The sequence below is a fragment of the Ctenopharyngodon idella genome, chromosome 20, assembly GCF_019924925.1.
Source record: "Ctenopharyngodon idella isolate HZGC_01 chromosome 20, HZGC01, whole genome shotgun sequence".
Classification (NCBI taxonomy): domain Eukaryota; kingdom Metazoa; phylum Chordata; class Actinopteri; order Cypriniformes; family Xenocyprididae; genus Ctenopharyngodon; species Ctenopharyngodon idella.
Window position 1 is genome coordinate 28,985,780 of NC_067239.1, and position 12,250 is coordinate 28,998,029.

Below are 12,250 nucleotides of genomic sequence, written 5' to 3' on the forward strand. Positions count from 1 at the left end.
TTATTATAATGTAGACTTTGTAGTAGAATATTACTTTTACATTATATTACGACACAACATTAAGAAGCGATTTGATTTTTTTTTTATTAACTAGTTATTTTGATTTAATTAGGGTTCTACGATGGTGTATTTTCAATTATTATAATATATAGTATTCTACTAATAAGTAAATATTTTTTTTAAACTCAATAAGATATAATTACAAGATTTACACAGCAGAAAATAAAAAAAACAACTTTAATTATCAAAAGTAAATAACAAAAAGTAACAGTAAGTACGTTTTTGAAAGCGGCTTTGATTACGCGTGTTTACGTGGCAGCGTCGCCCCGCCCCCTCCGTCCTTTAGCGCTAGAGCGCGCGCGCGTTCTCTGTGTCCCGTCGTCCGCCGCAGTCATGGCGGCCCCGGGTGCTCCGCTTGATGAAGACTGGGAGGATTTTAACGAATTTAAAGCGGCCGATTCGACCACCAGCTGGACCGCGGCACCGGAGAATTCACCGCAGATCCAAAGCTTCGCATCCTTCGACGAGACGCTGAGCGCGAGCTTCCCTCACTCCAGCAGCTCGTGCACGAGCGTCTCTGTGCGCGCCGTGAGTGAGCACGAGCTTCTGCGCGACGACGAGTGAGTAATAAAAACACACTCAAAATAGGAATATAACGTGAAATATGTAAAATATAATTATATTATAAATAAGTTTATATAAATATACTCGCTGCCGTGTTAATTAATGTTACTTAACTCCATGTTGTAGGGAATTAGTGGTCGGATTTCATATTAGTAGCTGTGATTTGTTTTGTTTACACTAAATTTAAGTAACATGATTTACCATGGTATGTTAGTACCATGATATTCTTGGAAATACCTTTGAGTATCAGTATTTTGTAAAGGTCTTATTAAAAAAAAAAAAGTAAACTCTTCAATGTTGTTTTTTTTTTTTTTTTTTTTATAAAGTTAAACATTACTAACAATATAAAAGTTACTTATCTTCTGAGATGAACACTTACTGGACTGAAGCAACTTATGTTTACCCGATTATTCATGATTATCCATCTTTTTTTTTCATGTTAAAATGTGAGCATCAAATATGAAACATCAGGCTTTTGAGGAGTGTTTATTTGTTCATCTCTCAATCATCATTGTATTGCATTGAGCTTTAATAATAAAACTAAGCATTTAAATACCATTTTACTAAGACGTATTATTGGGAGATACAGATAGACAACTGATATTTATATGCATTTCATGTAAGTAGTCTGCTATACTGTAATAAAGACATCTGATTTACATTACAAACTGTCAGAATTTCATCGTACTTTTTGGGTATAAAAATATCATCATCTGTACCAAATTGCATATTTTTGCTCTATTTGGGTCACTGAATAAAATTGAGATGTTTTCTCCTCCTCAAGTGTGAGCTCCAAATTCTCACTATATCATACTTTACAGGGTTACATTTTTAGAAAGCAATAATCTGCATATATGAACCTTATGAGAGGTTGTAGATACTGTCTAATTTATTCTTGTTTTCTTATTATTTCACAGGATATGGAATGCTCTGACAGAGAACTATGGCAATGTGATGCCAGTAGACTGGAAAACCTCTCACACTCGTTCACTACACCTGCCCACACTGAACCTCCGACCTCAGGAGGTGAGATCTGTCCATCCGTTCATCTGTCCTTTCAGTCAGTGCAGACAGAGCTCACACTGTGTGTGTGTGTGTGTGTGTGTGTGTGTGTGTGTGTGTGTGTGTGTGTGTGTGTGTGTGTGTGTGTGTGCATGCGCTCATTTTGACTATACTTGTGAAGACAAAATGTCCTCACTTAGATTGTGAAATACTTTCACAACCCACTAGTGAGGACATTGACTGGTCCTCCCTAGTTTTAAATCAGCCAAAAGAGGTTTTTATTTAAATCTAATGATGTGCACATGTTTCTGTGATGGGTAGTGATGCAAAAACTTGAGTAAATGAGATCCAGGCAGTCCAGCAATGATTATGTCAAAGATCAAATTTGAATAAGGAATAACAAATTTATTCATTAAAAATTATAGAGACAAACAAATTAATTAGTTAATAATAAAATCTAGAGTATTGTAAAATCCAGAGTATTGTATCTAATAGATGAAGATCAGAATATACAGAAAGAAGGAACAAAATTAAGGCATTTGCAGAATGAAATGAGGGGTAGAAGAGAAGAAGCAGAAGAGCAGAGAAAAGCAAAGGAAAGGCTAAACTATCAACAACTCGGTCCATTTTATACCATAAACATAGGGAAATTTACATCCCACTCAAACTTATGTTTTGTTCTAATGAGAAAAGGTCAAATGAATTTATCCATTATGTCATAGACTGGTCCGAAGTCAAAAAAATAGATGAAAATAGATATAGGGGATGTTTTGAGCCCCTTAAGGGAATTTTGCAGATCTTACATTATCACATGACAGCAGAAATAGAAATGGACATATTTTAATATAAAAGGTACATCGAGTTCAAATGAGCAACTAATTCCGAAAACATCGCTTCTGCAGTACTTGGCAGGTGTCCAATATCTAACCACAAACGTGTCAACGTGAAGAACAATTGAATATAGCAAGCATACATACACTTAAATATAAAAGAATAATAACCATAAAGGGTACAATAAAGTGTAAATACTTGAAAATATGATGAGGATTAATATATGGAGTAGGAGTACATGAATATATATAATCAAAAGTAATATTGATAAATCATAAGCCTTAAATGATTAACATAAAATATGAATAAAAAGCATGAATATGAATATTGACCATTTTGGATCCACCAGGTAGGTTTAGGAGTAGGGCTTGGGTTAGGTGAAAATATCATTTACCAGATATAAAATCAATGCAATGCAATGCATAAAATTAATGCAATGTTTTTTTTAGACGGTGGAGGTCCGTAATCTTGACGTGTCTGATGACGAGGAGCTCAGGGATCAGATGGACATGCACACGATCATCATATCCTGTGTGAACGAGGAGCCGCTGTTTACTGCAGAACAGGTACACACTCGAAACCTTTCAGATTATATTAGTGAGGGCAGGTTAGATAGAGTGCAATTAAAATTTTCATAATGATATTTGCTATACCTTCACAATGACCCTTATAGAAACATATTTACAGCAGTAGAATTAAAACGAAACATTTGAGATTGAGTCAGTGTTAATTTTGACAGCAAATTTTGATTTAGTTTTAGTCATAGTCTTTTGACTAAAATGCCATTTAGTTTTTGTCATATTTTAGTCATCGAAATTGTTTTAGTCTAGTTTTAATCGACTAAATATCATAAGATTTTAGTCGACTAAATCTACAGTAGATTTAGTTGACTAAAATCTAAAGGGTTCAGTTAAATTGTAATGCATCAACTAAGCATTTCTCAATAACTCACAGATCCAGTACAGTGATATACATCTGCTATTCTCCCAGCTACAGTCACTTAAGATATAACCAACTGTTACTTTACTCTGACATTTTAACATAATTGTGTGTGTTTTTGACCGTTCAAGTGCAAAAAGAAACGAAAAAGAGCTCAATTCAGTACTTGTCATGGACTACTTTTTGAAATGTTTGATTTGATTAAATTTTTTAGTTTTTCTGCTTTTATTGTAATTTTAGTTACAAATTTTAGTAATTTTTGTGTTTTAGTTCTGGCTTTTATGTCTATATAGTTTTTTTTTTTTCCTGTTTAAGTTATTTTAGTACATCAAATTAAGCTAAGCTTAGAAACTAGATGAAATAACATTTATTATCTAGTTTCAAGTAATGAAGATTTTTATGGTTTTAGGTTTAGTTAACTATAATAACCCTGATACTTATAAAATCTATATTGAATGTGTCAAATAATGCTCTTAGTCTTTCCTTCCTGTGGCAGAAGCTATAGTTTATGAATTAAATGGAAAATTAAATTAAATACAGTATATTGTGTCAACAAAATAACAATAATGACCAGGAAAAAAAACTTGGGCTATAATGCATGATTTTTAACTATAAACGAGCCCAAAATACACCATGACTCTTATTTTGAAATGTCTGCACTGTAGCCTACTGTAGCAGGTGAGGGAGACAAAATATGCTTTCTTACAACCGTCTAAAACATATTACCATATAAACATCGCATAGTAAACATTGTCATAAGTCATCAACATTATTTCATAAGCAATTGCTTGACATAAATGTGCGTTATTCATTGATTGCTCTGGAGCAGTCTGAAGTGTTGCCCGCGCGAGCCTGTAGGACGCGCAACAGCGCCGCGTTTTCCCGCACGTTTTGTTTACAATTCAAATGTGCGGATCTTCTACACAGGACATTAGTCCTGATCGGATATCTTTCCATAACGTCCCTCTGTATCATTTTCGTCTCGTTTTTATTCGTTGACGAAATGAGAGTAGATTTTCGTCATAGTTTTAGTCATTGAAAACTCTTTTATTTAGTCAATGTCTTGTTTTCGTCTGTGAAAAAATGTCGTTGACGAAAATTATGACAAATTATTCGTCAACGAAATTAACACTGGTTTGAGTTTTTTTTTGAATAGTGAAATCCGGCTGTTTAACATGTTTCACTTACAACATTTTTCACAAATTGCTGATTTATAGCTGAATTGAACTCATTTTATAACTGATGAACTTTTACACAGTTATTGAACTGAACTGAATCAACATTGATCTGACTTGAGCTGAATAATGACATTATTGTCTTTTTTAGAGCCGCTTTAAAGCAGAATTTGAATTTGTCTCATGTTTGATGAAGTTTGCATTGCTGATTCGGTTATTTTCCTGTTTATCACTGTGAAGCTGCTTTGAAACAATCTGTATTGTATAAAGCAATATATAAGTAAAGGTGACTTGACTTGACAGATGTAGTCAAACCTGTACATTAATCTCCATAACCTGTGTGTGCGTGTTAATCAGGTCATAGAGGAGATTGAAGAGATCATGCAGGAGTCTCCAGATGACGAGGAACACGAGAGTCCATCTCAGTTTGACCTCTCCATGATGTCACATGAGTTACACACACTCACACACTCTACATCCAACAGCAGCTGCGAGGAACGTAAGTACTGCATGTGTGTGTGTTCACAATTTTTTTTTTTTTTTTTTTTTTGTCAGCTGAACCTTAAATTACCTCCTGAGATTTTAAGTACTATTTCAATGATTTAACATCGCATTCACATGTTCATTGTTCTCTGATATTGGTTATTGGTCACATGGCATGATTAATTGATTATTAAATACACTCTATTTTCAGTTTTCGTCTCTGAATTTTCATTTCGGTGCTTCACTAGTATGTATATAAATTATGGATGTGGGATCATTACTAGGGCTGGATAAACAATATCGATTTCTCGATTTTAATCTATTCTCATTTTTACGAACTGATATTGATTCTTAAATCCCAAGAATCGATTAGTCTAGTCTGTTTTCAGTTGATGAATGAACAAAACATGTAGCGCGCCTCCCATCCAATGAATCGTAATAATCTTTGTGCTTTGTTACTTTGTTACTTTTGATATGAAGCAAAGTCTCAGATTTCAAATGACGTCCATCTTATTATGAGATTTAAAAAATAAATACCGTTTTGACGCTGTTTAATGTGACGTGACAGATTGCCGTAGCGCCTCAGTTAAAGAGAAGCGGCAGCACGGAGCGCATGTGAACATCCTCTCCTCCGCTTTAATACCAGTTAAGCATGAATAAACATCTGAAGGTATGTTAAAAGATACAGTACAACTTACCGAAATCTGTATCATGTCTTGTGTAATCACTCAATCAGTGTTTCAACCACGGAAAGACGTCTATAAAACAGCTTGTAAGCAATGTCCGGTAACGTCACATTTACCTCAGAAAAACCAGTGACCATAAAATCATTAGTCAGCTAGAAAAGTGAACTCTAGAGAGCAGCATTCTGATATATGCACCGTTACATATTCATTATAATTTTTAATGTTCTTCAATATTTAATGTATGTTAGAATAAATCAGTTATGACAACCACGATTTAAATTTAAAAAATATGATTATGTAATTCTAAACTTTATTTATTATAAAAAAAAAACATAATTGAGTGTAATTTGTGTTTGTATATAAATAAGTTAATTTTAACCTTAATATTATAGTAAAGTAGTACCAGCTGACTCCCATGTGTAGTTTACAGCATTGAGGGATTTTTTTCCTCTAGAAAATTTGCCATGTACTGTAACTGATCTACTACATCCAAAATAATCTATATCGAATCGAAATCGTAATCGAATCGAAAGCATGTGAATCGAATCGTGAAAATTGTCAATTTCCCAGCCCTAATCAATACTAAAATATAATGTAATGATACCAGTCTTTCTAAATTAACAACAATAGAAAACTAGAAAATCCTCACTGCTCGTAATGTTTTTTTATTTTTCAGTCTTTAAGTAATTGTACGAAGCACTTAAAGAAATGCTTGTGAACTTGTTTTACTTGAATTCTGCTAATATTTATATAAATGTTTTACTTGCATACTTTGCATGTATATTAGCATATTATTTTTTGTGTCAGTAAGAAGAAATTAGAAATTTCTCTGGTATATTCTAGTTTATTTTGCTGACATGTAAAATGGAAACTGTTTTTTGAGGGCTGTTATGTCGGAAGATGTTCACACATATTTCAGGCAGAACTGGAGTGTTGAAATTAGCATGTTATGAAATAATGGTGCTGTAGAAATGGAGATAAGCTTGTGCCTGTTTGTGAATGATGCAGACTTTTTATCAACAGTTGTTTCGTCTGTATTTCAGGGTTGCGTGGACTGTGTGTGTCTGAGCTGTTGGAGCGTCTCGAGGAAGTGGAGCGACAGATCCGTGGTTTCTCAGAGGAGCTGATCGATCAGCTGGCAGTGAGGGAGGAGCTGGAATATGAGAAGGAGGTGAAAAACACGTTCATCTCGGCAATCATCGACGTGCAGAACCGACAGAAAGAGCATCGAGAGCTGCTGAAGAAAAAGAGAAAGATAAAGACCACAGGAGGAGTGCAGAGATCCGACCGCTCGCATGTGCCAGGAACCGTAAGGATGATAATTACTAACTGCTCATTAGCAAGCCCACACAAATTACACAGAAATCTCCACAGATTTCTGTAGGACTGGAACGTTGTCAAAGCTCTACACAACCCCACATTTGTCAAATGTTTTAATTAACTTCATAGTGATTTCATATATCAGTACGACTGCAGCTTCATTTTACACATTTTACCTTGTTTAAATGTATTCCGGGGAAATCCACTGATTTTTTTTTTTTTTTTTTTTTTTTTTCCAAAATTAGTGCAGAGAATGTAAATAAAACATCTCCGAGACGTTAAACATAACTTATTTTTTTTTGTTCATGTTCTTTCATTGTTGAAAAATCAGTTAAATTATCTATTAAAAAGGACTTTGATGTTTTAGATTTTTGACCGCTTTTTTCTTTGTCTCAGTATTTGACGACGGTGATCCCGTATGACAGGAGCAGTGGAGCGCCGTCTGTAGAAGACCTGCAGATCCTGACCAAGAGTGAGTCAAAGTGAATGTGTGTGCAATTTGGAAATATTACTTAAAGGGTTAGTTCACCCAAAAATGAAAATAATGTCATTTATTACTCACCCTCATGTCGTTCTACACCCGTAAGATATTTGTTCATCTTCAGAACACAAATTAAGATATTTTTGATTAAATCCGATGGCTCAGTGAGGCCTGCATTCACAGCGATGACATTTCCTCTCTCAAGATCCAAAAAGCTACTAAAAACATATGTAAATCAGTTCATGCGAGTTCAGTGTTTCAAACTTAATATTATAAAGCGACGAGAATACTTTTTGTGCGCCAAACAAAATAACAACTTTTCAGCAATATAGTGATGAGCGATTTCAAAACACAGCTTCAGAGCTTTACGAATCGAATCAGTGACTCGGAGCGCCAAAGTCACGTGATTTCAGCAGTTTAGCTGTTTGATAGGAGATCCGAGTCACTGATTCGAGAGAGAGATATATATATATATATATATATATATATATATATATATATATGTATATATATGTATATATATATATATGTATATGTCTGTGTGTAATATTTAATACTTAATGCATTGATATAAAAGTATTAAATGTTATGATAGTATTAATGGCAGATTTAAAGAGAGTCCATGTGTGTGTTGTTGTACATGTTAATCGTGTTTCTCTGCAGTTCTTCATGCCATGCGTGAGGACAGCGACACGGTTCCTGCTCTTCTGACCGACTACATCCTCAAAGGTATCAGACACCTGAAACACTCGTCAATCTCCATCACTGTCAGTCTGAACCTCATTGATCATTTGTGTGTTTTATATGTTTTATTTTTGCTCTTGCTGCATTTGATCTTTAGCACTGGTGTGAGAGATCAGGAGACAGAGGTGTGTTGATTTCATATAACACTAATTATATTACGACAAAAAAAAGGTAAAATTGTATTTATAATTAAGGACATCCACAAAGGAAAATATTGTCAGATTTACCTCACTGCTGCGGATAATTTTTTCTTTAAACTGTAGCTAAGTAAACACACATATGTAGAATATGTTTTTGTTGTCTGTGTGTGTGGTGTTTGTTGTCTCCTCTGTTCTGTGTGTTCATAAACATTATTTGTCTCTTACGGAAGACAATACAATATACAGCAAGACACAACAATATACACTACTGTTTAAAAGTTTGGAATCTGCCAGATGTTTTTAAATGTTTTTGAAAGAAGTCTCTTATTCTTATTCAAGGCTGCATTTATTTGATCAAAAATACAGTTAAATCAGTAATATTATGAAATCTTATTACAATTTAAAATAACTCTTTTCTATTTGAATATATTTTAAAATGTAATTTAATTTTCAGCATCATTACTCCAGTCTTCAGTGTCACATGATCCTTGAGAAATCATTCTAATATGCTGATTTGCTGCTCAAGAAACATTTATTTATTATCAGTGTTGAAAACAGTTGTGCTGATTGATCATTTTGTGGAAACCGTGACACATTTATTTTCAGGATACTTTGATGAATAGAAAGTTCAAAAGAACAGCATTTATTTGAAATAGAAATATTTTATAACCATATAAATGTCTTCTGTCACTTTTGATCAATTTCATGCATCCTCGAGGAATAAAAGTATTAATTTCTTTAAAGAAAATCTAAATCTTACTGACCCCAAACTTTTGAACGCTAGTGTAATATATTAGGCTTTTACTAATCTATCCAATCATGTCTGTTGTTTCAGTGTTGTGTCCCACATAGAGTTTCCGGAACTGAAAACCAGCTAATATCATCGGTACATTGGACATCTGATCATCTGCGTCTCTCCAGATGATGTTCTTCTCTAATAATGCACAGAATTTGCGCCACCAGTGGCATTTATTTCTCAGTCTGAATGTGTTTGTGTAGATGTTATTGTGTGGGAGCTTGAGTGCAGTATTTAGTTTATTCCTTAATGCAGTTCACATTTCAGTCATGGTCAACTAGATTCAACTAGTTTCCTCTAGCTGATATTTTTTTCGTCTCAGTGCAGCTGTCATAACTCATGCATGTTTGCGTCATATTCAGATGAGTTTGTTGTAGTGCAGATCTAGATGCAGGATTTCGCTCTTGTGATCTTACCATTAGATGAAATGAGATTTCAGGAAGTTTTGAGCTGCTGATGGCTTTCTTATGATTTGAAAGCAAAGGCAGGGAAAAATATTTGTGTAGGTCATTTATGTAGCTGTAAAATCATTTCAGAATGAAATCGTGCAGTCACAGCTGAACAGATTTAGTGGTACTTTATTGATAAACAACAGAATAATAATAATAATAATATTTAATTTCATTGCCACTTACTAGATGGTCTTTGTTCTGTTTGGCCAGCTTTAGGGTTTGTGCTTCTAACATCTCTATGACAGTATTAATATAACACAATTGTGAGAAGCGAACGGCACATGTGTTTGCTCCCAGTTGAGGTCAAATCTGTGATGATGTGAGATATCAGCAGTGGAGGAAAGACAAGGTATGAAGAGCTAAAACACTCATAAAGAGATAAACACGTCTGTCTGTCTTCACTGAGGTCCTGTAACAAGAATGAATGATTGTCTCTGGCTGATAAGTCTTTGTTGAAACCTATCGGAGGTGATATTTTTGTATGTGTGACTGTAAAAGCTGAATGATATGGAAGCTTGTTTCCACCACTAAATTAAAAAAATAAAAAGGTAATTGCGACTTTTTATCTTACAATTCTGACTTTTTTTGCTCAGAATTGCGAGATATAAACTCACAATTGTGTTATAAAGACAGAATTGCGTTTTATAAAGTCAGAATTGCGAGATATAAACTTTTTTTTTTCTCAGAATTGTGACTTTATCGCGCAGTTCTGACTTTATAACACAATTGTGAGTTCATATCTCACAATTCTGACTTTATAACTCGCAATTCTGACTGTAATACAATTCTGACTTTATAACACAATTGTGAGTTCATATCTTACAATTGTGAGTTCATATCTCACAATTCTGACTTTATATCACACAATTCTGACTTTATAACACAATTGTGAGTTCATATCTTGCAATTCTGACTTTATAACTCGCAGTTCTGTCTTTGTGTTATAATTGTGAGTTTATATCTCACAATTACCTTTTTTTATTTTTTATTTCATGGCGGAAACAAGTTTCCATAGAATGTTGTTTTTGATGGAGAGTTTATATTGTGTTCCCGCAGATGCACAACCTTAAAGGATTATTTCACTCAAAAATAAAAATCTGTCATGTATTCAAATCATTCCAAACCTTTATTTCTTCCAGGGAAAGGTGAAAAATATTCCGGCATCATAAAAGAGGTCCGTACGGATCATGTGCCATATTCCAAATCTTCTGAAGTCATTTGATAGCTGTTTATCTTTGTGTTCCATGAAAGAAAGTCATACGAGTTTGGAACAGCATTTTTTGAGTGAACTAGTCCTTTAAACTCAGGTGGCAATTTCTGCATGTGAGGACAAAAACATCTCACGTCTCGGTCTAAATCAGTCTGTTCTGTGGGGGGAAACCCATCAACACTTGTAGGATGTTCATTTGTTTCATCAGTCAGTTGTGCTGTTTTGCATGTTAATGCAAGTCAAGCACTTTACTGTCTCGTGTCCCAGATGAACATGCATCCTCGCATTAAAAGGGTCGATGATGTTTTCATGTTTGTAAAGCATTCAGAACGAAAAAGTCGTTGCACGCACTTTCAATTGATCTAAAAGGGAACGATTTTGCAGAACACGACATTTGCATTATATATTGAACTACAGCTCTTGTTTGTGTCGTCAGGTTGTCGTGGCCTGATTCTGAGAAACATTAGCAGTGCACAGTAAATCAGGGTACACGTACTATAGTAACTAGAGATTATATATTTATACAAGCAATAATGTAACGCTGCCTTTTTGGATGCATGAAATTTTGTACCTTATTTTTAATGCAACATTAATGGTCCTTTTGAATTAGTATTTTATAATGCATTGTATGTAGCAGGGCAGTTTTCAAATAAACGCATCTGTTCTGTTCATCAAACCTGCAGTGCGTTTGTGTCTTTCAGTGAAGAAGTTGTCTTTGTGTGCCTCTCACGGGCCGGATTCATGAGAATGTTTTTAAGAAAATAATTGTAGAATGTAATTCTTAAATGTTCAGTATACTATCCTTATCATGGGGTTGCTTGTCTAATGCAACAAATTTATCTTTACACTGTTAAATCTTAATAAATTTGTCCTTTAATCAGTTTAAGTTGCATGCAATCCAGTTTTTGAATGTAAAGTGTATAAAATGACAGTCACAGAATTGCTTGATTGAATCTTGCAGTAGTAAAATGTATGTTAGCTTGTGTTATGTTAAATATTTGAAATGACCCACTGTATTAAAGAAACATCTCACCTTTGGAGATTAAAGACAAGTGGGAGTTAGTCCTAAATTTAGTTTTGTTCTTTTTTTCTTAAGACGCCACAGATAAACCAGGTAAAATGTTAACATATTAAAAGACAGCAACATAGTTTGGCCCACATCTGGTCCGCGTGTAATCCACATGTACCAGATGTGGGCCGGATCTGGGCCGACACTATGTTGCTGTCAGGGATATCACCATATGTCCCCAGTTGATTAATTGGTACATTAAGAATAGTTTTGTATTACAAGATTCTGAAATGTTATATTCAAATATACAAATGAGGCATTATCTAATAAAAAAAAATAAAAAATCACTAATTTGCAT

The 12,250-nt window shown here is 34.1% G+C and overlaps 1 protein-coding gene across 2 annotated transcripts; it reads left to right on the forward strand.

Moving 5' to 3' along the window:
* The first annotated feature begins 313 nt into the window (after positions 1–313).
* fez2b (fasciculation and elongation protein zeta 2b) lies at positions 314–11,765 on the forward strand. Of its 2 annotated transcripts, XM_051873899.1 has the most exons (9): positions 315–620; positions 1,542–1,650; positions 2,907–3,023; positions 4,929–5,070; positions 6,784–7,049; positions 7,457–7,532; positions 8,205–8,270; positions 8,383–8,410; positions 9,261–11,765. In XM_051873899.1, the coding sequence occupies exons 1-8, from the start codon at positions 394–396 to the stop codon at positions 8,391–8,393; spliced, it is 1,014 nt and encodes a 337-aa protein (XP_051729859.1). In that variant the 5' UTR covers positions 315–393; the 3' UTR covers positions 8,394–8,410; positions 9,261–11,765. The 2 variants fall into 2 exon arrangements, with proteins under 2 accessions (XP_051729858.1, XP_051729859.1); XM_051873898.1 differs by lacking the exon at positions 8,383–8,410 and having other exon boundaries at positions 314–620.
* The last annotated feature ends 485 nt before the right edge of the window (positions 11,766–12,250 follow it).